Below are 27,313 nucleotides of genomic sequence, written 5' to 3' on the forward strand. Positions count from 1 at the left end.
GTATCTGGTCTCTTTGAGTCATTGAACCGTCTATTTACCAAACATAATGTCAAGTTTGTGGGAAAAAATTCAAAAGACTTACAAATAGTCTTTGACACTGGAAAAGATAGGATCCCCAAGGGCAAACGATCCAATGTTGTGTATAAAATACCTTGCAATGATTGCAACCAAGTTTATATCGGACAAACTGGCCGCCATCTAAACACCAGAATCAAAGAACATCAACGCAATGTACATGAGATTGAAGAACGTCACACTGCTCTAACGAAACATATGACCAATAAACAACATACTTTTAGCTACGACAATACAAACATCCTCTGCGAAGAACCCAATTATTATAAAAGGCTGTTACTAGAAATGTGCAATATTGTAGGACACACTAATTCCGTTAATCTTAGACAAGACGTTGAACATTTAAGTAATATTTACAAACCGCTAATCTCCGCCCACACACCACATATTGTTTAACCTTAACTAGACACATAAAATTAGTGTCCCCATAGCACAGTTTTTTTACATAATTTTTTTTGATTTTTTTTTCTGCTTTTTCGTATGTATGTTTATATTTGGTTCACCTTCACACTGGATCATAATTGTTTCTCCCGTCAGTCGTTATTCACCAGTTGAACCAATCGGTTCAACCAAGAAAATAAATTTTTGTTAGACATGGAGAACATAGTCATAAAGATCCCAGCTCCACTTTCTCGGACATTGTGCAAACTAATTTTACTGCTAAAAAAAACTTCTTTAAAACCTTTTAATACAGTGACATATAGACTGTGAAGATACATAGTTTTTTAATCTTTTTAATTAATGACCTCCAACTTGTAACTCCTACACGTTAAACAACCAGAGGAGCCGACATTGACTACCGTTATTCAAAGAACAGTGTCTCCACAAATTGTAAATTATGAATTCGACTGTATCTTAGTCCGCTTACTATAAAAAGGTAAATAACTCTCTAAGTCTATCTTTTTTTCAATTAATCAATATTGTACTCATTAACCTATAATATATAATAGCCCTAAGAGTATTACATCTACTGTATTTAATGTCTGATTGTACTTTTCTTATAAAAAATTTTTGATGTTCTTGACAGTTGAATAAATAAATCGTTCTGAGGAGGGCCCATATCCGGGCCGAAACGTTAACAAAAAATACGTTTACATAATTGACCGATCACCAAGATTCAATAATAGATTATATACGAGGTCGAGAATTCCTACTCTTAAGCTTGATTTTATCACATTAGAACAGTTCTTAGATAATACTGATGTAAAATTATCAGTAAGTTCGATGATGTGTATTTGCAAAGGAAAAAGGGACTCATGCGAAGTAAAAGAAGTTCAAGATTTTCATATTTATTCAGATTCTTTCGATTAGTCAATAATTGTAATTCTAATACACCGACAATAAACTTTATATACTTATTTCAATATCGCTAGACGCTTGAAATGTGAGCTATTCAAATATATGTCCACAGCTGGCAATGAGAGAAGGGCGATTACTTTTATTATAATAATAATAATAATAATAATAATAATAATAATAATAATAATTTTAACAAAATGAAACTGACATTTTACAATACAATAACGTATTGTAATATAATAACGTATGCGTGGATATTGTGTAATACGTAATATAATGGGTTGCATTGAATTCGGTTTTCCGAACGTTTCATAATTGAAAATTTGACTGTATTTTATAATTAGACGATGCAAAAAGCTCTCGTTTGGATCCCATGTCTTTTTTTTTGTCTACTGTTTTTTATACTCCGTTGGCAATGCTATCACACAGTTATAAGTTAAATTTAGGTTAATATTGAAATTTTTATATTGAAATATATATATATATATATATGTGTGTGTGTGTAAATATATACATATATTTTAATGATACCGTATGAACATCACTCATAGTGACTTTATATTATCATTATTATTCATAATAGCTTTCGATTGTTATTGTTATTGTTATTATTATTATTGTATTTGTTGCAGTTGCTACAAATATAACAACCGATCACTCGCAAATTACAAGTATAATAAGATTTGTGTTCATTATTATTACTTATATACAACAATGAGAGAAGCGTAAGTAATTAGTATAGTATTACAATATAGGATAATAAATTATATTCAACGATAAATCGAGTTACACAGCGTAGATCATCGAAAGAAATTAAACCTTTCCTACGTAGCAATTGTTGCGATTTGTGAATATTCAAGATCATTTGATTCATTGTCAATACTGTATGTATAACAATTAACTGTATAATACAGCAATAATGACCATATAAATACGGGTGTATTCACGTGATAACGTGAACGGGAGAAAACTTCATATAATCATAGATTCTCGTGAAACCGTTTCGTGGAATTACATTTAAACAGAAATTATGGAGTTTTCTTTATAGTTTACATTTTCACGCGAGATACCTACACCGATATCTATATGCAATACAATGCGATGACGACAATTGCCTAAGCGTATAAACTAAAAATATTCAATTCATGTGTTATCCATTTTTTGGAATCTATTTTATAATTATATTAAGGATTTCTCTCTTATAACTTATTTTACCCGCTCTTATTATACATATATACACATCTATATGTGTGTATATATGTATACAATTGTATATTTATATTTATAATACACCTATATCATATATATAATATGCATAATATGGATGTGTTATATACTCGTACTTTCAATCGCTTTTGCGAATAATATTTAAAAGCGTTTGTTTTATAGATTAATCCTCGGTATACTACTTTCATTTTATATTGTTTCAGGATTCATGTTTTTTTTTTTTTTTTTTTCTTTTTATCACTGTCTATCGCTAATTATTGTTCTTACAAATTGATCGCTTCTTGGTTGGCCCTATTACGCACACCGAGGTCAATTTCAACATGGAAACAAACATGGCGCCGTGAATAACTTTGTAACACCGATCACGGTTCTTATGCTGTTCAAAATCATACCGCGTAAACTTTTTCCTGTCGTGCCACCACCGGGTGAACTGCAAACGCCTTTACTTTTACAATTTTATCGATTAGCTGGGAGATATCGATAGTCAAAGTCGCGAGGTGGGCAGAACGACGGTTCTCATACAATAGACAAATTTCGATTCTTTTCTTCGCCGAATACAACGGAAACGTTTGTTTGTACGTTTAATCTTGAAAAATAATACATTCACGTTAAAATCGATTCTTGACTGCTCGATTGTTTATTTAAATTCTCGATTGATCAAGTTTGGTGTAAAAAATACGTGATGGTAAATTTGTCCCGACATGAAAACTGCACAATCATTTTTTACATAATTAATTATCAATGAAATCTATGGATTTAGTTGAATCATAATCACCGAAAATGAACGCGATTCTAATATAACTTCCTTCAATTATTTTTTCGGACAATTCATCAATTATGACTTTTACTCACTACAGGTACATTCATTTTACTTAACTAGAACTCGTTTTCGGGGTAGCGGGTAATAATTGAAACGTCGTTTTAAAATTTCATTACAATTATAAATATAATATACTTGTATATTCGTGTGTGTGGGTGTGTGATGTGTTTATATACAAACTTGTCGCTACTTATTTCTTTAATTACTCCGTTGTTGTCGTAACATTCATCGTGAAATGTTGAATTGCATTTACATATAAGAGAGATACTTGACCTGTACATATAATCTATATTTCATCGAACACGACAGCAATTCAAGTACCTACATATGCACAATATACATACGATTCGGTCTGAACTAATTCCTTTATTTTCCCCAGTTATCTCACTATCGAGTTACCAACGTGAAAACAACGTTTTCCATTATATCGTGAACGAACAAAATTTAAATATGGAACGTATAATGTGCATTTTACAATGCAGGCACCGATTATACAGATCAATTTGACTAAATTGAACGAACATGATCACGATATAAATATATATCGTTATAAATTGGTATTGTATATTTGTATAATTAAATTGTTTCAAGATTACCAGATAAACTTCTATTGCGATTAGAGTATAGATGTGTGACTTGACCTAACACGGTTCGATCACATTAATTATTACTACTGATTATTAGCGTTACCGTTACATCAGTTTTCATTTCTGTTCTATTTCTGGCTTGTTTTTTTTTTTTTTTTCGTTTTTCTTTTTTCTCCAGAGAATACTCAATTATCAACCATACATATACACCACGCATACATGTATTATGTATGACAATATAGCTTAAAATAATCTACGATTCATATAATATTTACAATTTATTCATCGTAATATTTGTTATAAATACCTTTCTTAAAAACTATTCAATAAAAAAATTTTCCCGGCATATTTTTGTTAATCAGGTTTTCCTTCAGTTTCTTTCCTTCTTCTTTCCCTTATTCATTAATTCTTTCCTTCTTTGATAATATAATTATAATAGAAGGTAATAATAAAAATCTAACAAACATAATTATTAAGTTACTTTCAACGTGCAGCCCAGATTTAAATGAATGTTATTTCTATTATTACGACAATTAGTAGATGTATTGTCGATATATAAAACGACACGATTATCGTATAGTTATCTTTATTATCGCAATCTTTTTGTCTTCATCTTTCCTGCTAAAAATTTGCAATGCGTATTTTTATGATGTTAGGATCGTGTACTTTTATACCTAACTTTTATCGTATTACCCGTTAAAATTTTTCAATTTGGTTTTTTGTTTACCTTTTTTTTTCCCGCTTGTCCTTCTTTACACGTTTATTTATAACATACACATTTTTAATATTTTTTTTCTCACGCTCTCGAATAATAGATAATAATTATAATATTGTATATCATGTATACGTGCATTATTGTTTTCTTAGGTACAATTCTTTTTTCTGTCTTTTATTAGACTTTTATACTCTTTTCTCTTTTTATATATACTCGATCATGACGATATTCAATATACATACGATTATTTGGAATTTTCAAATATACAACACACTATCGAGTTTATGGCATATATTATTATAGTGAAATTAATTGGTGTGCATTTTTTTAGTGTTTCAGTATGAGTAGAGGGAGGTATTATTGCATTGCAAATACGTCTCTTTTTTCCAATAAAATCGTGTTTGGATTCAAAAACCTTTCAAAAGTAACGATGGAAAACAAAGAAATTGGAAAAACAAATGCAACTAAAAAATGTAATTAAAATATATTTAACAAGTTTTTATTCTAATAATTTATTGATTCAATTTCAAGTTGCTTAATTTTTTTTTTTTTTTTTCTTCATTCTCTTTTACTACCCGATGTAATATTAACTTTTGTTTTTTATTGTCGTAAAGTATATTTTCGAGTTGTTTTAGTTTATTGATTGATTTTTCTTTCTTGCAATTTTAATCCCCCGCTGTGGGTTACAACATACAATCTCTACGATCAAAGCTTCTGTAGACTCATATTTATTTTGTTTGAAATGTTCCTTCGGTTATTATCCAATTTTCAATATTTGCTTCCTCATATATACACAATATATAGGTGGGTGTATTCATTAAACAAAATAAGTAATACAATTTGATCGATCGATCGATCAAAACTTGCCGGAGTGCATTGTGTAATGTACGCGTGTGTGTGTCGATAATTATTATTGAACAATTTAATAAAGTAATTATTAATCAATTGTTGGACATTCACCGCACAATAATTCACGATTCGTTACACAACATACATATACCTACTATAATATATATAGCGTATAATATACACACAATTTCATGATAAATATGTTACATGTGTACGCCTTGGTACAATTATTGTATCATCCATCTATAAGGTATTTAATTACTGATTATTATTGTTATTATTATTATTAAAGCTGATACACTTTTAAATTACATTGTTTTTTTTTTTTTTGTTTTTTTTTTTCTTATTATTAACCCTCACCCTGTCATACGGGGTCCTATGTGCCCGCGCGAATTGTTGTTATGTTTATATTTTGTAAAGTAGAAGGAGCGCGGCTTTCCCCCAAATGAATAATAAAGCGAAAAAACTTTTGGATCTTCAACCAGAAGACAGGATAAGGGTTAATATATGTTTAATTTACATTTTTCTGACTCTTTTTATTCCTTTTCGCCTATTTTCTAAAATTTTTTGTTCACTTCTTCCACAATTGTAGGTACGACAAAAAATTTCTCTCTCTCTCTATGAATATACATTATAAATAATTAATTTCTTAGACTTATCATACCCGTAGATACTATACAGCTCTTAATGCACACTTATTATACCTATTCTAATGTATATATCTGAAGCTAACGAATGAACGATCAACAAAACCGTTAAAAAAAAAAATAATAATATAGTAATAATAATGATAACAATAACAATAACAATAACAACAATAGCAATGATTTCGAAAATATTTGTTAAAAATTAGATTAAAAAAATTGACAGTGTACGTGACGAAATATTATGAAACATTATATGTGAATCATTAATTTTTCTTATAACTCTACATTTTGTAAATTATTGTTTTTCGTTCATTTATTAGTGGAATAATTAGGTTTGCGCTGTATATTAGATGCATGAATAATTTCGAGGTATCAGATATACACGAGTTATTATTTAATTGAGCCTGCTGGTTTTTCCTTGCTTTTCAAGCTGTTTTGAGGTGGAGAGAGAAATTTTTCAATTGCAAGATTCGAATCTATCTTGTCATGTATGAAGAAAAAAAAAAGAAAAAAACTGCAGATTATTTAGAATCGTCGATGACATTGATTTACTCATGATTAGATACATTTTTGCTACGTTTAACGTTTTCATAAGTACCCCAATAAGTATACAAACACTACGATCCATTGGCAAATCAATTCAAAAATAGAAAATATATTCCTTTTCACCTAATCGATAATACGATCCGATTGCAAGACGTTTTAATGATACTAACGTTTTTTTCTTTTTTTTTCCTGCAAATTTGGATCAATTCACGCCCAAAATATACCAATAATTTTTTCATACAACCTGAAGCGATCTACAGTTTCGGCGTACATCGATCAATTTTATAATAATCATTGCATATATTACGGAAACAATTATTCGAATATTCCTATAAAATTCGAGGAAGATGTAAAATTTCCATGGTCAATATTTTTCTAATATGTTTATCATCAGATTTTTTTCACATCCGTAACTTGTTTTATACTCAAGTTCTTAAAAAATTGCCATGAATCAGACGCCTATTATTATTATTATTATTATTATTATTATTATTATTATTTTTATACCTGTTGATAGGCTTTGACAGATATTTTTAAATTCAGTTTAGAACTTTACGCGAGTTTGATAGACCAAAATTAATTCACACAAAATGTCAGAACAGATATAAAAACTACTATGATATTTTAATCTTCTTTTTCTCCTGTTTCTACAAATTTATGAGAGACATTTTTTTATCACAAAACTGAAAATTTTCAAATTCATTTGGAAATCTATGTATAATTTTATAAATAAGAATAATGATATTCATCGAACAAAAAGGAGCATGCCTTTTTTTTTTTCTTCCTTTTCATGCGCTTTTCACATCGCTTTAGTACTCTAATGCAATATAGATATTATAATCATACAAAATACACCCGTCATACACACGTGCGCGAATAGATGCAATTTTAAGTGCGTCGATTTAAAATAAATTTTTTAAATATTTTTTATAAATTATCTCTCCATTTATTCAATTCATTTTATTTAATTAAATTTTTTGCTGGTAATATTGTTGTTATTTTAGAAGAAGAAACACCATTTTATGCATCATACTTATGGAATATATATGATGTATAATATTAGTCGGGGAATACTTAAAACCTATATAATAGATCTGTATGGCCTCGTTAATAAATTTAATTTAGCGTTATTACGGATTCGTGTTGCATTATCATTGTTATTGTTACTATATTATTATTATTATTATTATTATTATTGTTGTTGTTGTTAATTGTTATTATTATTATTAATTATTATTAATTATCAAAGTAAATAATACCTATTAATTACTAGGTATGCTTATTCACCTTATACGTAAGTAGTGTAAACAATGTACACCGCTCTGACCTATCCATTAACAGGCATTTATATTTCAAATTTATTCACACCTCTCTTTAAATATGCATTTTGGTTCCATTTCATCGCAATTCACACAAATTATTGTTATCATCATTATCGTCATCAACGTTATAATTATAATTGTTTTTATCATTACAACAAAGACGATAATGTCACGTGATTTTAAATTATATTAATTATTTATCTGCCTAGTATTCTTTTTGCTATTGTTGATGGTATTTTATTATTATCATTATCATTATCATTATCATCATCATTATTATAATAATTATATTGTTGTTGTCGTTATTATCATAATCATTGTTGTCGTAACTATTATTACTATCACACCCAAATAAATATATATAAATACGCGTACGTAATTTATTGGTGTGTCAATCGTGTATATTATTTTTAAGATTATTATTATTATTGTTGTTGTTGTTGCTGGTATTGTTGCTGTTGTTATTATTATTTTGAAAGACTTACACCTAATAACACGACGATGTTTCACTGCTGGTGTACGTATTATATTTACACGTACATATTATTAATTTATTCAATTTTTATTCTGCTGTTGATAATCATTGCAACATTTCATCACTACTTGTTCGTCAATAATAATACATACGTATTATTTATTAATTTCTTTTTTTTTTTTTTTCGTTCGCTCATTTCTTGACCGTTGAAATTTGTTGTATTGTTTATGTCCTGTTGTTTTTGACATACCTTATCGTTATTGTTATTAATCATTCGTGTTGCGAGACTTATTATTTGCAAATTTCTGCTATAAAACCGTACGATTTTACGGAAATCAGCATACCATATTTTATCTTTGTTCAAGTGTCGTTATAGTAATTTTCCGTTTCTTACTGCATTCTTGTTTACACTATACATACATGTAATTTATAGAGAAATTTAGAGAAGAAACGAATCAACAGAAATGCAATAGTTTTCACGGAGCCAGACACTAAGTATTATAAAGATTATCATCAAGCAAAGACGACATCTTTTTTTCCACCATTTCTCTACCCTGATACGCGATTATATTTTGAACATGCTTATTATTAGTAACAATTTTCTTATCATTTGTCAATATTTCATATCTATCGTAAAGGTAAAAATGCTGGATACTTGCCCTTATTTTTTGTTACTAAATTGATAGTTCTGATATTATTATTACTATTATTATAATTATTGTTGTTGTTGTTGCTATCGTTATTATTATAATTTTTTTTTACTTCACGTTATTACTGCATTCACTTTCAGTGAATACAAGATTTCGTGAAGTATTCATGCTAATATTAATAATGTCATTGTTACATACTGTTAGTACAACGAGAAACTTAGAATAAAACTGAAACCGATGTATAGAAAAAAAAAAAAAAAAAAAAAATCAGCTACTTTATACCGAAGTGTGGTAAACGATTCTAAGTATTATTCATTTCAGTTCCGTTCTACTGGATGTGAAATAAAAAAAAAAACATCCACAATAAAAAGAGAATGTATATGTAAATCAATTTCATAGTTTTGAGTTTCGACAACTTTTTCATCCTTCATTAATTGAGAATAAATAATTTTTGTTTTCTGTAATTACAAATACAATTTCAGATGAAGAAAAAACTGTAAAATGAGATAGTGGCATTTCAAAAACCAGATTTGTTGAGTAAATTCATTTTAAAAAGAGAAATAAGTAATGCTAACTGTCCGTAATACCGCCATGTTATATTTCCACGTTCCTAAATATGGAGATTCAGTTTTACGTTTGCGACAACCTTATGGTACAACGAAATTTACGTAAATTGTACAGATTTGTTGCGGAGTTTCCCTATTTCGCACAGAATACGATTCGATTTCATTGTGCCCGAATGAATGGGCGAAAGGTATTGAAATGAGTGCCGAAACGCGAATCTTCGTTCGCATGATGGTCGATAAGCGGCGACATCTGGTAGCAGATGTTACAATTTCTACTCAAAGCGATATAACTAGTATTCAATTATAAAAATAGTTTTTACTGCAATATATTGCAACTTGACACAATAAAATAGAAGACTGTCACATTGCATAACTTTTCAAGCCCTAAAAAATTCACATTAATTGTTTGCCCGGTAATGATCAGCTGATCGTTTTTTTCGCCGCCATATTGATTACTGTCTTACTAATACATCGCTTGTGAATTTCAACTCAAAATGAAATAACGAGAATCAAAATACAAACTTAAAACCTACAGGTATAACGGTAAAAGATAGACGGACAGACGGACGGACAGACGGACAGACGGACAGATAGACACCGACAGACAGACAGACAGACAGACAGACAGACAGACAGACAGACAGAGAGAGAGAAAGAGAGAGAGAGAGAGAGAGAGAGAGAGAAGAGAAGCAGAAGTATTAAAAATTAGAGCGCCAAGGAGAAAGATACTCTAATTGTTGAATGTACATTAAAATCCTCCCGAGAATCAAGAAACGAATGAACATCTTCCCAGAATCATTCAATTGCGGTGAACAACCCTTTTCTGCCAAATATAATATCATCGCATTTAAGACAGCTACAACTTATTTGTCCGCTTTAATTATTTAAATAACGTTTTTATTTTTTCCTCACAAAATTCTAAACGAAACGAAAAAGTTGATTAACACAACTAGGTTGAAGAAATTCGGCGTGATTGTAAAAACATGAGCTACAATGAAATGAACTAAGCCACCATTAAATCGAAAAGGTAAGCAAATTTTTCAAAATTATGTACATTGTTTTTTCCATTCATCTTTTCCTTGACCAACAAGAAAAATACATGATCTGAAAAGTTGGCAAAAATTTCATTGGGCAGAAAAGGGTTAACTGCATCGAAGCGTCATTATTATCATTAATATTATTGTTATTCATTATATTATACAATTATTGGTATATAATACATCATATGTATGTATACATATATTTAAATATATGTTGTGTATGAATTCATAATTGTCACGATTATTCCGCTCTTTTGTATCCATCGAGAGGCGGTTAAAATAGTGCGATGAGACAATTACTATCATCATTATTATTATTATTATTGTTATTGTTGTTTTTATTATCATACAGATCATTCGTGCGGTTATTTGAAGTATGTGTACACGGGCAGTTCTTCTTTGCATTGGTATTTTGTACGAATAATTTTTTTTTTTTACTTTTGTAATCATATACACGCATTCACAAGTGTTCGTTTAATTTTATGATTTTCATTGTTGTTGCTATTCTTGACGTTGCCGGTGTTATCATGCAATAATGATACGTATGCATGGATGCACAAACAATTCGAACAAACATTCGGTACATTAAAATTATTCTATTTGTCGGGACATAACTATTATCATTATTATTGTTATTGTTATCATTATCATCATCATCATTATCATCATCGTTATTACTATTATTAAAATTAACGCACGTGTATAAATTATTAAATATAGTAAATATAATAGTATATACGGGCTGCTGCCGCTTTTTACGCTGCCGCGCAATTATTCCTATTGATATTGTTATTGTTGTTGTTGTTGTTGTTTTGTTGTTGTTGTCGCCGTCATCGTCATCATTATTATTACTATTACTTTTATTAGCGTTACCGTTATATATAGTGGAGATTTGTTATTGTTAATTTCTTTTTCTTTTGTTGTCGTTTCACTCATTATTATATCTCATTATTGTACAGGCTAATTGATTTGATAGTACATATAAGAAATTCCAATCAACAATCGTGACATGATTTTAGTATTTTATATTCCTACGATATATACCTATATGCATTATACTAGTTATTATTTTTTATTGTTTAAATAGGTATGTGTGTACCAATTGATATTTACGTCTCTCATCATCCATATTACTATTATTGTTATCATTACTCTTATAAAATATATGTATAATACATGATACGTACATACGTATAGATCAATATTCTACACCAAACCTATTTATATTATACATATGTAGAACGTTTCAAGAAATTACTATAGATATGAAAAAATACTAGCAGAAATCAGAATTTGCTTCAACTCTTTTCTGATTTTTGTAGGATGTTTTTTTTTCACTGCTACCCTTGTTCAATGATTTATCGCTGTTGTTGTTATTGCTTTTAACTTCTCTACCAATTTTATCGAATGATTGAATTTTATTTCAACATTACTGATTACTAATTCCTAACAAGTATTTAGAATGGATTTTTACATTCACTTTTTTCATCCTAATCTTTTGACGGTTGTAATTCATTTTGGACACATGATTTCACTATCATTATTATCACTGTCATTTTTTTGTAGTAATTTTGCATCGTTGCGGCTCCTATCATTGGCACACCACTAAGTTTACGATGGTGAAAATGATTGATTTCATTTGTGTGCTAGCAAAAACCAAATATTAGATACAATGAACTGACAGAAGTTGTATATTTTTTTTTATGGATGTACATATACATATCTTTTCTACTCCACTTTCGTATTTTTAGAAATATCGTGCAAGCAATTTGCGGAAAGTTAAAATTCTTGTTCGGTTCAGTACAGTATTTATTAAAATAATAATGTTAATTATTAATATGACACATCGGTGATTCACCACCGATTGTAAATCGCAAATCGACTGCATTTAATATTGTAGAAATGTGTCTATCACCGTTTATTTTCACGATTGTTGTATAAAAATCTGATATTTACTCAAATTGAATAATATGTCAAATATACATTGCCGGAAGGTTCTAACGATTTTTTGTTTGCGTGCGAGTGCGTATTTAAAAAAAAATTCCTAATCCTTTGATCCTAATCCTGTTGAGATTTCATATCCGATCGTTTATTCTGATTTGTTTTTTTTTCTTTTTTTTTCGAGTTCTTTCCGTTCTTTTGATCGGTAACTTGCTCAAAGCTTAAGATTATTAATCTCCTTGCGAAAAAGGGAAGGGAGAAAAAAGGACGTACCTACGGGTGAAAAAAACCAGTTCCGACAATAACGGGAAAAAAATTAACGATTTTGGAAACATTGAAGAAAAGAAAGAAGAAAATCAAAAACAAAACAGACAACACACGTCATTGGTACTCTTCCAAAAAAATTTGCTATATTATTATTAATATCATAGCTAGATATAATTATAACTATCGTAATTACAATTTTCATTTTTTTTTTTTTTGTTTCTTTCTTTCTTTCCAATTATTTTTGCGGCATAATTTTTGGAGCATTTCTAAATTTCATCACAAATACGATATCGTTCTGGCGTACGATTTACAGGATTTCAAGTTACCATTGTCACGATTATCTCTACCCTACTTAACGTTAGAATACATTTGCAGTAGTACTCTGTGGTACAAAAATTAATTTCGAGACGAATTACACTGTTTATGTATAATTTCTTGCTAGTTTTGTCGCTTTTGAGAGTATTAGGAAATTCATTGTAATTATTAATTAATCTGCTCGCCTTTATCCCAGCGACTGATCGACTTATTGATTAATTGATTAGGCGATTAAAAGATTTAATGCCAATGACAATAATGACCTTGATGATAATGTTGTTGTTTTTGTTAATAATAACAATAACAATAACGGTAATAACCACAATAACGATAATAATGGTAATAACAATATGAATATGCACATGAATAATAATAATAATAATAATAATAATAATAATACTAATAAACCATTTCGTTATAAAATAAGCGTAAGTTTGCTTTTTTGCAGCCAAAAATAGAGAAAAGATAAATTCGTACATATATAATATAATCTCATAGAGGGGACGAAGTTCGCAAAAGACCAACTTGAAGAGGTTTTCACGATATCTCAGGCATACCCACATGAACAATTCAATTTAACTTTACATGAAACCCTATTCTTTCTTTTTTTGTGTAGTTACCCCTTGTTTAAAAAAATACCTTGTAACAACAATGCGGCGATAACAAAAAAAAAAAATAAAATAAAAATATCATGAAAATCGTCGACTCTGCGTTCGTATAATAACATTTCTGCGAAATTATTTAACGGCAAATAAAATATGTTTGAACTTTGAAACCACGTGCTAAGTTTTAGAGCTTGAAAAATTTTTTTGACAAGTTACTGTTTAACAGGAAAATTTAAAATTCCAACACCGATGTAAAATTATATACAGTGCAACCTCTCAATAGTGCCGCTTCCACTAATCCGAGATCGGGTGCATCCCCCACTACCAATTTTTCGCATTCTCTCTCAACAATACAGCGAGAACGAGCATGTGTGGTCAAGTGTGGGGGAACCGAAATTCTCATAAATTCATTCCACTCACAGCCCGTGAGCGGCCCTATCAAGAGGTCGCACCGTATTTGACAGTTAGACTTAGACATTTGGTAAAGCTCGCATGGAATGCCCCATTGATTGGAACAGATGTGGGCAATATAAAACACGATGCAAAAAAAATGTTTAAAACATGATTAAAAACGTGAGGAAAGAAAAAAAAAAACGTCGTACTTCGCATTATTCAAATTTGGTTGAAAATAGTTTTTCTGCCCAGTTTACAGTTTCGAATCGTGATTGATTGTTCCTATTATTATTTACTTTCCATATTTCCACTTTCACATGAACTGTGCGTCATTAATATAGACGCGCATCTCTTACTTATCGTTTAATTATTTAATCATTTATTTTCATTTATTTGTGTATTTTCTTTTTCATTCCTTTCTTCATTCATTCATTTGATTATTTATTTATTATTCCCGTTATTTTCACAAGAAATTTGGTTTTTCTTTGTTTTGCCGGCGGTTGTTGCTCTTCTTAATCGTCGAATTAATTTAATCATTATTTATTTACTTGTATATTTTAATCGTCGTTTACTTTGTATCTCTTTAAAGAAAAAATAAAAAAAAATGCATCATTGACAAAAAGCCTCAACAGCACCTTTGCTAGAGAATTTTTAAATTCAGATACATTGAAATTGCAATTTACAAATTTAGTTTTCTTCGTCTCTTTTACTTTTGTTTCTTTCACCCTCGCTACAATTATTCCTTCAATACAAAATTGTCTCGCCTCGCCATTTGTTGCGAATGAAAATCCAAAAATCGTTACTACCCTCGTTATTCTTATTTTTATCACTACTACTATCACTACCATTTCTACTACTACAACTCCTACTTTTATTATAATAATCGTTATTTATCATTATTACTATTACGATTGTAACCGTTACTTTTATTTAGTGGTACGTTAAAGAAGATTTTATCACTCGCCTGTCGTAAAATCTATCTCTATTTTTTCCTTTTGTACATCTGTATCTATTGTGTCGACTTTCGAGTGTTTTCTTCGTGTTCGATGGATGTTTGTTGGTCCTTTTTTCAAGTGATACTTTTTAATTCTTTTATACTTCTTGTCCTTCTATAATTTTTAGTTTTTAGTTTTATACGGGCGCACGAGTAAGCGAGAAAAAAAAAGGATGAAGAGCCAAACTGACAGGCAGAGTGAAAATACGAGCACGTTAAAAAAAAATCTAAAATAAAGAAAAATACAGTGAGATAAAAGCATTATAATAATACTATTAATCAGCAGCGATGGTTACTAAGGCTGTACGGGTGCCACAATTCTTTAGGTCGGGTTGGGTCGGGCAAAGTTTATTAGTTTCGGGTCTGGTTCCCGAGGTTTTCGGAAATCGCCAAAATTTTGCTTTTTCCGACCATTCCGAGACCGCCAAAAACAACCTGATCCGATACAAACCGGTTCCAAACCCGAACTTTTTATCCCAAGATTTTGGGAACTCGCACAGCCCTAATGGTTACGTAACTTAAAAGATGGGTGTGCGTGGAAAAACTGAGAGAAGATATTAAAAAAATGATAAAAACGGCAATAATTTACAAGAATAGTGGTGATAATACTAATAACAACATTAATAATAACGATGATACTATCGACGGAATATTAAAATGAATTAGAATCAAAGCGAAAATGTGTAAAGTAAGAAGAGAATGTAGATAAAAAGCCGAAGAGAACATTATATCACTCAAGCAGGATTGTCAAAAGTAAAGTTGTTCACTAAATTGATTATTTACTTACTTATAGACTCAACTTTAAGTTTGTTTCGTATTTTCTTTTTGCCTTATTTCTCAACTTTTTTTTCGTCAACTTCTAAGTATAGCCTACGTACAGTCATGAGAAAAAAAAAACCGTTTATTCTCGAATTAATTGGTTTTCCAAAACGACATATGTAAAGACATGGCGAAAGCGCGTTATTAAACGGTGAATAATTCAGCATTATTTTATCCCTTTTTATTTGTGCTATCACGCACAGCGTTTTTTCTCTTTTTTGGGTTTGGTTCGGTTTTCTTTTTTTTCTGTTTGTTAGTCCGTTTCCGGCGATATTTTTGGTGTTGTGTGGCGTCGTTTTTGAACTAATTTTTACCAGCTATTCTGCGTACTTTTGCATTATCTTCGTGCATTATACTCCTATTTCTTTGTTGATTTAATTGGTTTTTTTTTACTCTACCATTTTTAATTAGAAATCAACATAACGTGCTATGTATGAAGGGTTCAGTTTCAGAGTAGCCTAACCTACATTGTCGATAGGGCTCATTTTAGTGAGCTTAAGATAGTTACAGTGAGCCTTATCGACAACATAAGTTAGCCTATTCGGTCGCTGAACGCTTCATATAACGTGCGTGTGTATGTATATATTTATAAATAACACAGACCCAAGTTACGCAAAGTACATGACTCGCTTTGTGTCCGCATGCACTGTTATGGCTCTCGCCATTGCTCCCGGCGTTCTATCTTCGCTACAACCAGATTGATGCGATCCTTCGCCACTGAAACACGAAAATAAAAGGTTGCTTGAAAAATTTGTACAAGTCGACGCATCACGTTTTTTTAATTCGTAGCTTTTACTTCAAAAATTTGAAGCTGAGAGAGTAGCGAAGTTTCATAAAATGAAACATTGTCAAGCAATTTAGTGAAAAATGATTTTTCAAGCTTCAAGACAATTTGACAGTTTTTTTCTTGAACCGAAACACTTGATCTTTTTTCTTTAACATTGCAATCAACCCGATTCCCACAAGTAATGAATGTGAAGAAAAATTGTTTGGTTTTTTTCTGGTTTTTGAACATTCCTGATAATCTCTAATCTAAATTCTGTTTTCAATTTTTTTTCATCATAACAACACTGTTTTTCCCACATTCAATAATAAAAATACAAAGAAACTCAAGGCGCATATTTTCTTGTTCTCACTTTTAATTTACAAAAAAAAAAAAAAAAACAATATTCGGTGGAAACTTTCAAGATTGAATCTCTACAAATCGAGTGCATGAAGAGAGTACACGAAAATACCGATTGAGTAAAATTTCATTTATTTTGACTACTATCGAAGCCTACGCATCACTGATGTGAATATACAGCAGTCAACACAATTCTACATACAATGCTGAAATCAAATAGTTTATGCAACAATAATGCCTAAAAATTTATTACTATAATTGAATTACCACTGATTGCAAGAATGCATTTCCTGGTGTTATTTTCGCACGATAGCCAAAAAGCTTTTGGACAGTTTTGTTTGGCATTGCATGTACTATGTAGAATTGCGCTAGCTGCACCATTTTCACATCAGTGCTGCGTAGGCTTTGATATTAGTCAAAATAAGCAAAATTTAACTCAATCAGTATAGACTAACTACAGTATCTTTTTAAGTCAATATTCTTTCACCTAAATTCAAGTCGATTAATTTCAGTTGCACCTTCAAGCCTTCATTACGTTATATTTCTGTCTTTAAAGCTCTTTGACTCGACGTTTGATACGACCTTAATCCTGGAACACATACACGCAGCATCAAGCGCAAGGTGACCGCGCTTAACCAATAAAAGGACGGCAAAATCACCTCTTATTGGTGGAGCGCGCCGTTGCGTACATGTGAACCCAGGGTTAATTCCACTTGGCCAACTGAAAAACCGTAGATAAGGATGGATGTTCCTTGAGTGCTTATCTCTCTTGCATTAAGCCACGTGTTACGAAAACAATGGCACTGCCCATGGAGACTAGAGGTAAGGAGGCCGAAGCAGACTTATAAAGATAGACTGAGCGCTCTCACGAGCCGCTTGAAGCAAACATTTAAAGGACAGAAATATGCTGGTAGTACTCCTTTCTCTCTCTGAGGATATTTGTGGCGGGGATCGAGGCGGTAGAGGAGAATGAGGCGAAATTATGCGCCTATATCTCTAGCTATTCCACTTCCACTGCTGCGTTGTATCCCACCATGACGCCGATTGAAAAGAGAGAGCAGTACTCCCGATATATCTCTGTCCTTTATATATAATTGTCAGTGCCTCTTATAGGAGCGCTCAGTCTATCTTTATAAGTCTATGGGTCGAACGCATTTGGCTGAATCGTCGAAAAGTGGATCGTGAGTGATGAAAGATCTTGTAGTTCGGGATGTATCGGCAAGCGATACCAGCGCCTGGTTACGAATAAGATACATACGTGAAAATCGGTTTTGGTAGCGCTGCCAGGCGGGTAAAATCCGCGGATCGTTCATTTTCACAGTCCATTTTGCCAGCATTGCGTTCAGCCTCCCTACCTCTAGTCTCCATGGCACTGCCCGTTCTAGTAGGTTAGGTACAGTTCAGTACTATCAACGGATTGTTTTCAGCGAATTACATGAATACAAAAGTACAGACAACTCGATGCAAGTTGTGAGGCCATGGTTTTTTCGCACAGAATCAAAATACTCAAAGAAATACGACGAAAGAGGTGTTTTAAAATTAAATGTGACCAACCGCCATGTTAGATTTTAGTTTCCATTATTCCGTTGGTGCGAAATCTGAATTAGCACATCTACTAACCTATCGTGTTCCTTTTCTACTAGATGGTATCTGGCCCTGAATGCGACCAGATGAGCGTAGTAAGCAGGCGCAGGAATACTGACTGATCTCGTACACCTAACGTAAGTGTGACAAAGCTGATACGTAAGGCACTGGAGTTCGTCACTCTCGAAGTGATTGTCATCCCACAAAACGTGGTAGTGCGACGGCCTTGACGTGCCCTGCAATTAACAAAAATCGATTATGATTGGGCGAATACGAGTTTTAGATTAATGAAAGACTGCAAAGTCGTTTTGTTTGGTTCAATAAGTTTGGGTGTTGGTCGTTACAGTAATGATAGAACACTTACAAGGGGAGTGTCAAACTTGGGAATCACAGATTTCCATCACTTTTATATATATTGTAGGGCAGGGTCCCCTCAATAAATATATAAAGCGGCAAGACGCCATTCGTTTTTATTATTGAGAAATTTCAACTCAAAGTTCTATATGTAACTTAAGTAGAAGGAACCTTTTTACCGGTTGCAGCAATAGTTCCGTGGCGTAGCGGTAACGCTCTTGCTTACTGAGGGACCGAACGGCTGTTCAAGTTCCGTTAGAGTTACTTTTTTTTTTTTTTTTTATAAATTATTTAATACAAAAATAAATAATTAATAATTAATATTTCTATAAATTATTTTTTTATTTTTAAGTTAGGAAAAAATACAAAAAATGATAAAAATAGGATTTGTAATAATTATAATAACAAAGTAATTAATATTATCAAAAATAAAGTCGCTCAGTAAGCAAGAGCGTTACCGCTACGCCACGGAACTATTGCTGCAACCGGTAAAAAGGTTCCTTCTACTTAAGTTACATATAGAACTTTGAGTTGAAATTTCTCAATAATAAAAACGAATGGCGTCTTGCCGCTTTATATATTTATTGAGGGGACCCTGCCCTACAATATATATAAAAGTGATGGAAATCTGTGATTCCCAAGTTTGACACTCCCCTTGTTAAAGAAAATGTCAAAATATTTGATGATTTGGAGTCAGAATTTCAGTTCAGATGCAAAACACAGGTTTCCAAAAGCTTATATGTGTAAAAATTCAAGTGTTATAGGTGCTTCTTGGAATTCTTTACACAAGATTTTACAAATATTGTGTGCTTTGCCGTGTTTTAGAGTTTAAGTTAGTCAGAGAGTCATAAAATTTATACAGAGTATTTCCTTTTTTCTAACTGTGGTTTTCTTATTTCTTATTTCTACCGTTCCTTGTACGAAATCTCGATATTATTAATAATATGTACGATTTTTAGATATTCTAAAATTTTTCATAAATATTGCTGTGAATTTTCGAAATACCTGGATAGGATTCTAAATATTTCCCCAGGAATTTCAGTTCTTCAACAAAAATGACAACATTTATGAACTAATTGTCATTTCGATATATTTTTAAGTATTTTTCACTTGTTATACTAAAGTTCAAATTCTGAATTCCAAATTATGATTTTCGACCATCTCCGACAGAGCATATTGTGAAGAAAAAAGAAAACATTTCCAATATCGAAAACTCATCAATACTCAATGTAAATACACGTAATATTTACCTGTATGAAGATATAAATTTGATAAATTTGAAAAACTGGTAAATTCGAAAAATTAACGGCGGAGCCAGGAATCGAACCTGGTATCTAGAGATGCTTTACCGGAGCCTTACTCTACCTAGCCACCCTGACTCTGATGTCGTTAATTCCTCTCATCACCAGTTAGTTCAAATTTGTTTTCTTGTGCTTTTGTATGTGTGAATAGAAAGTGTTCTTTCTCTTGAGCACAACTGTAAGAATGTCTGTAAGTGTGTTTACATTTTGGAATCTTACGCTTCTGATGCGAAGCCCGTAAGACAGTCAATGACCGTCTAATAATTGAAATGCGGATATGCATTATCATTAATCACGAGGACTTTTCATTGTTGAAGATATAAATTTACCAGTTTTTCAAATTTATCAAATTTATATATAAATAATTGAAATGCGGATATGCATTATCATTAATCACGAGGACTTTTCATTGTTGAAGATATAAATTTACCAGTTTTTCAAATTTATCAAATTTATATCTTCAACAATGAAAAGTCCTCGTGATTAATGATAATGCATATCCGCATTTCAATTATTAGACGGTCATTGACTGTTTTACGGGCTTCGCATCAGAAGTGTAAGATTCCAAAATGTAAACACACTTACAGACATTCTTACAGTTGTGCTCAAGAGGAAGAACACTTTCTATTCACATTTACCTGTATGCCTTGGTGGCTGCATAAATAAAAGTCGAATTCAGTGGGATGCGTGATGCAAACATCGACAGTAGTCCCAGCAGGAATGTTTCCGCTCTTGCCGCTCTGTTCCTTTTTATCAGCACAAAACAGCCTCGTGTGGTGTCGTTTTTGCACGACGATAAAGGTGATGCCGGGTTTGTACTCACTCTCCAATTTAATACAAGCTTCTCTAATAGCCGTCAGTTCATGCTGAAGTACATGCAAAAATTGCCCCTCTGACACTCCATCGCGGTACAATATTATCCTGTGAGGTTTGTAACCACCCGTACTTTTGTAAAACATAATAAGCAGCTCTCTGAAATTATTAAGGAAATCCAAAATTATTCGAGAAATAAATCATGTGCATAAACACTGGACTGTTTCAAATTTTCGTTTTTTGTTTTAGTTTTCAAGGCAGACAAATTATTTTATTTTCCAACATCAAACTCTAGGAAAAAGACAAAAGTTATTTAAGATGGCCTAAAAGTCATCTCCTGATGTTTTAATAGAGTAAAATGTGAAATTAGTTCGAATAGATAATTTTTGGTTGATGTTTTATGCTCACCTGACCATGGAGCTTAATTCCTGGATGATTTCCTGCCTGTGCTGCTGAACTCTCACCGTCGCTGCGTACCTTGAAGGATGAGCATCCATGCTTCCGACAACAGCAGCAATGCTTGGTTTCTTGTTATCGCCAGCTGGCGGATGAGTGACATCAGCACCGAGGAATATAACAGGCTCGTTAAATACCTTCGGTCTGATACTCGGAACTAAAATGCTGTTTATGCCGCCCAGTTTGACGTTTATCTTTAGGCACAGGTTAGACAGCGTCTGCGGCGACGTTTTGTTGACGTTCTTTGCCTGCACACACTGCGTCGCCATGCCCAGCAAAGTGTCGCCGACTCTCTTTACCTCCGCTGTAAGGAATAAGGAAAGTTAATACGTGATTCGTTAAGAAATTTACGAAATTGAACGACAATTTTCAACAAATAAGAAAATTTCTGCGACTTTTGCACAGTATTTTCGATGCTAGTTCTAAATGTAGCCACAAACAATCCTAGAATTATCATTCAATTATTTCCACTCGCAGATTAACTTTTTTTAAAGCAAAGTTGTTCAGCAACTCATTTATCTGAAATGCAGTTAAAAAAATAGAGATTTGCTTTAAAAGTAATCAGAAAGTGATTGGACCTGTAAAAGCTATTCACAAATTGGTTCGAAGTTTCGAATTATTTTAATAATTTGATCAGTAAAGATTATGCGAATTCTCCATCTTCCTTATCCTGCTTCAGAAATACTTACCGTGGAATGATGGTTGTGACTGTAAATATTATTTTGGACATAAAATGAAGTTTAACTTGATGAAATTAATATTATTTTGCCAGTATATAATATAATAATAGACAATTTGCGGTTCCAACGTAACGATTCCACAAATTCAAATTATCCAAACTCGATTCGAATGATTCATGATTTCGAATTATTTGCATACCCCAAATAAGAAACTATGTAATATCAGTTCCAGGTATGAATTAATTAACTTAAAATATTAGATTGCGCCAATTGATCATTAATTCTATCAATAAAAGATGACGAGGCAAATTTTAAGTTCAAAGTTGAAACTGGGTGATACCAAAGAAGAAAAATCCAAGCTGCCTCACCGTAGACGGGAGTTTTTCCCGGTAGAACAACGCAGACGAGCTGCAAAGCCTGGAATGTTGTCTTTAGGTATCTAAACATGGGTTCAACTTGGTCGGGTCCGTTGGCGTATTTGCAAAAGCAGGGTTGTCCAATGATCGGCATTCCCGCATCGTTGCTTATCTTCTGCAGCTGCGTCGTGAAAGTTCGCAAGGCGTCCTCGCGCACAGTTCTTTGCGGTGCGAAACAGGCTATAGCCCAAACTCGGATTTCGACTCCAGTGAAAAATTGCTTCCCTCTCATGTCCCACACACCTTGATTCGGCAGTGCCTGCTGTTTTGTCTATTGAAAATGAAAACAAAATAAATTTATAGAATTCTTAGTTCAAAAAATTACACGATTCCGGTAAAAATTTACTCAATTCTATATTAAGTTTGATTAAAATTGGTCCATATGTTTTTGAGTTATTTTCGGACAAAGGAATTTTCATTTTCGCAAATAACCCAGAAATGGTACGACCGATTTTGCTTAAAATCCAATCAGTTCTAAATAAAATGAAACTGAATCAATCGAAGAAATTCAATTTGAATAGGTCCACCCATTTTCGAGTTATTTAAGTGAAACACTTTTTTTGTCACGCTAGTATCGTTGAATATTTAATTTTACTTCTTTGCAATACATATGGACTGTAATCAACAAATGACAAATATTAAATCAGCTACTGGAAAAATAGAAGATTTATATCAGAGACTGTGTCCGAAATAGTCTTTAGTCTTCTGAATAAAATAAGCAACCGCAGAGTGAAATCGACCAAATCTACTAGGTTTTCAACAATTTTTAAACAAATCGAAATGTAGCATCAATATCCAATCTTGTGTTTACCAAACAGATTTTCGTAATTTAAGGATACAAAAATACTCGATGTACCATAACACGGCATTAAAATTGATACAAAGCATCGATTTCTGGGAAACCAGGCTACTTAGCAAAAAGACACTTGGTTCCCTTACCTGTCCACTGAGTGAACTAACACGCCCTCCGTACTGTAATTTTGGTGGCGGTAACACACGACCTCTGACTTCCATCATGTTGTTCGATATTGTGAGACCGAATTCTTGTACGTAGGAGTCATTATTAAAGTCTGCACGTCTGACTAGGTTGTTTATCTCGCGCTCACGATCTGGTGCCGAGCGTGCTGTCGCTTTGATCATCGTTGACGTTTGCATGTCAGTTAATTTCTTTATACAACGTTGTCCCGCCACTATGTTGCATACCTGGAAATAATCACACAGATCGATCGATTCGTTGATTCATTTATGATTGTCAATCAACTTCAACAAGATATTGAAAAATTTTCATAATTTACCTCAAGCGGCAAGTAAGTGTGTTTGTGTTCTTGGCCGACCTGAAGACATGGAAGATGCGGATACCTTAGCTTCATTTTATATTTGTCTAAAAAGTATTTGGCAACTGTACATTCCACTGTTTGTCCGTTTTCTAATTGCAGAGGAAATCTGGAACATTGGAAAGTATGAAAATAAAATTATTTTTACTATGGGCTGTCCACAAACCAAGCAGCTAGTTTGGGAGGGTGAAAGGTCCGGCTAGGGTACATGAGGGAGGGGGGAGGTCTTAGTATACGATAAGTCGTTTTATAATTGATACATTCTAAGTCATATTTCCGCACGCAATATTATCTCTTTTGCAGTCACAGGTTTCAACGACGTGCCTTTGTAATAGGTACACTTAAAACACAGCTTGATTATCACGAAAGAAAGCTGAGAACAATTCTTTACCTGTTAATAATGATTTGCATGCATGGTTAATCTTATCATTTCTTCCTTGGGCTGTCTTAGAATAATAAAAATTAAAAAAAAAAAAAAAAAAAAACGACTCCTTTAACAGTTTTTTAATGTAATGGAGCTGCCCAAAATACAGCTATGTAGTTTATAGACAGCCCCTTAGTTCAAAGGTATAGCTAAACAGCAGTTCATCAAAAACTTTCACAATCAATACTTAAAAACTGTCCTTGTACGTTTTGCCTTAAAAAAAACTATTTGCGAATCAAAAGATTATGAAAAGTTCGACTTTTAAGTGATATATGGTTGTGCAACTTGGTGTGTGGTATTTTTTACTCACGATTGCATTTGTGCAGGCTTTCTGGTGACGTTACATACTCTGTATTTCCGTCTCATCGTCCCACAATGTGTTATTTCAATTTTAAGGCCCTTTATTTCTTTAGTAAACTTCACCCTCTGAGAGTCAGTGAGTGGTTTACGCTGATCGTTGATATCTCGTATATCAAGTACCTCACACATGAATTCTATTACGGGTTGCGCCTTGTAGAACGCCGTTGCAGAAACTGCAAAAGAAAAGGAGAATGGTATTGGAAAACTTACGAAATTCAGTGTAAAACTTTTGCAAAGTTAAAGCGATGTGAATCAGTCGTATTCCAGTATACAAATGTGAAAAATTTGTTAAATTTGATTGACATCGGCTTTAATATTTATAGTGCGAAGTAGATCAGCAATTTTAAAAATTTGAAGCGCGACTTGAGCCTGACCGTCAATATTGAGCATCATTTTCCACTGCGAGGGCCTGACGGACTGATGAAAACCGAACCAAACTTCTCTGCCGCCGCCGAGCGGATGATAGTAGCCATCCGGACTGCTGAAAAATGACCGGCCGACGGGAGTGTAAGTCATGGATGGTAGGTGCCGCATTACAACGTCCAGAGCAAGAATAGCGTCGTAGGGAATTTGCCTGGTCCGTCCTTCCAGAGCCTCTTCCAACGCAAAGAGAGACACCTGAGCCACCCACTTTATAACTACTCGAAACACTCTGTCTTTGCCTTCACCAGGCAGAGTCACCTGCAATTTCAAGGAATTCTTCGTTATCCACTGTATTTTAAATTAGGAGTGTGCAAATTATTTGGAATCTCGAATAATTGCTGAGTAATATTCGAATCGAATAATCTGAATAATTCGAGTCTTGGAATAATTTTGATATTACAAATGATTTGAGTCTAGAAATAGTTAGAATAATTCAAGTCTTGAAGTAATTTGAATAATTCGATTTTTAGTAGAATATTGGTCTGCTTAACCGATATTTAAATCGTAATCAGCCTATTCGTGCTATCGCGTTTAGATTGTCCAACAACCAAATAATTTGAATAATTCAAAGCATTACAGTTATTCAAACCATTAGAAATATGTATTTGAAAAATTCGAACTATTTGAACAAGTTGGAATTATTCGAATACTCGAATATTCGATTCGATTTTCGTGGCTATAATACTTTCCCCTATTTTATTTCTTGATCATAAAAGAATAATTCTGATAAGCCATCGGGACACTGTTTACAATTCAAGTAAACTAATCTTCATCAAGTATTTATAAATAATAGTTCATACCAACGATTCTTAACAAAAAAAAAAAAAAAAGTCAATGATGAGCGTTGTTAGAAACTTCCATTTTGGATCTATATTCTCACCTCTTCCAGGTGAGAACAGATTTAAGTGTTTAATATAACACTTTGAAAGCTCTATCAAATATATACAACTATTTTTAAAATAATGCAAGTTTAATCATTGAATAAAAATAAAAATAAGTTGCAATACTATGTTGTAAATCACAGACGTTCAATCTAATTTCCTGACTTCTATCGATTTATGAAATTTTTAATTACACTGTGTGCAATGTCGATGAATTATTTTACTTTCGACTAAAGTAAAACTTTTGATATTTTGTCAAGCATTGCAGCTGAAAAATTACTCGATTTGTCAATCCAATTTCATATAAATAAAGCCAATTCTTCCGAAATTGTAGAATTTCCGTTGGAAATATTTTCCATTGTGTTTCTTTTTAATCGCAATCAATATCTCTGAATTTCATATTCAATTCGTTAAACAAATTAGGACTCACCTCAAGTTCTATCCTGTCATTGCCAATAGGCAACGGGTCTCTAGTGTAAAGATTATTTCTACCATCGAAAACGGGTTTTAGAGTGCCGAATATCTTGCTGTAAGCGTGGACCATAGTCTCAATGATTTCCCTGTTCACTTTTCTGGGGCATTTGTCTGGTTGTATGTTGATATCATAATGATGGACAAACCCTCTCGGCATCGTTATTTGAAAATGATTAGCTCTCAGGCTTATCGGCCTGCCCTCTCTTCCGATGTTCGGTCTTCTTGGGCATGAAAACACTGGAATGGTTTGTTGCTCATCAGAATCATCGTCTTTCTCTTCTGTTGATTCGCATTTCAATATTTAAACTACATTTAAATATACCGTTATTGTTTAATTTTTTTTTTTTTTCAATTTATTTTACTTCTCATTTGTTTTTGTACTTACGTATTCAAAATACTTATTCTCAACTATTATTTTATTTCTACTATATTTTATCAGAGTTGCCCTTTTCAAAGGCCAGAGACAATATTTATTCTGAGATGTAACGGAACAACAAGATAAAATTCAGAAACTGTGCAGAATCTGTGTACACAAAAA

General features: G+C 32.2%; 1 protein-coding gene and 1 long non-coding RNA gene across 9 annotated transcripts in view; one reads left to right on the forward strand and one right to left on the reverse strand.

Moving 5' to 3' along the window:
• The first annotated feature begins 106 nt into the window (after window positions 1-106).
• On the forward strand, window positions 107-1,834 carry LOC124294548. Its single transcript, XR_006904428.1, has 2 exons — window positions 107-952; window positions 1,103-1,834. It is a non-coding gene; the product is annotated as an uncharacterized LOC124294548 (long non-coding RNA).
• Window positions 1,835-4,147: 2,313 nt separating this feature from the next.
• Window positions 4,148-27,313, reverse strand: part of LOC107227042 (protein argonaute-2) — a 47,109-nt gene continuing 23,943 nt past the window's right edge. For 5 of the 8 annotated variants that reach the window (XM_046740219.1, XM_046740218.1, XM_046740216.1 and 2 more), the window contains 11 exons: window positions 26,732-27,054; window positions 25,372-25,678; window positions 24,948-25,170; window positions 24,175-24,322; window positions 23,819-24,082; window positions 22,832-23,150; window positions 21,736-22,087; window positions 21,153-21,486; window positions 18,896-19,095; window positions 18,534-18,656; window positions 4,148-16,869 (listed from right to left, as the gene is read on the reverse strand). In XM_046740219.1, the coding sequence (XP_046596175.1) occupies window positions 16,761-16,869; window positions 18,534-18,656; window positions 18,896-19,095; window positions 21,153-21,486; window positions 21,736-22,087; window positions 22,832-23,150; window positions 23,819-24,082; window positions 24,175-24,322; window positions 24,948-25,170; window positions 25,372-25,678; window positions 26,732-27,054 (2,702 nt within the window). In that variant the 3' untranslated portion in view covers window positions 4,148-16,760. The remainder of the gene's footprint in view (window positions 16,870-18,533; window positions 18,657-18,895; window positions 19,096-21,152; window positions 21,487-21,735; window positions 22,088-22,831; window positions 23,151-23,818; window positions 24,083-24,174; window positions 24,323-24,947; window positions 25,171-25,371; window positions 25,679-26,731; window positions 27,055-27,313) is intronic. The other 3 variants (XM_046740220.1, XM_015668068.2, XM_046740222.1) reach the window with 3 other exon arrangements.

Source organism: Neodiprion lecontei, chromosome 5 (assembly GCF_021901455.1).
Source record: "Neodiprion lecontei isolate iyNeoLeco1 chromosome 5, iyNeoLeco1.1, whole genome shotgun sequence".
Taxonomy (NCBI): domain Eukaryota; kingdom Metazoa; phylum Arthropoda; class Insecta; order Hymenoptera; family Diprionidae; genus Neodiprion; species Neodiprion lecontei.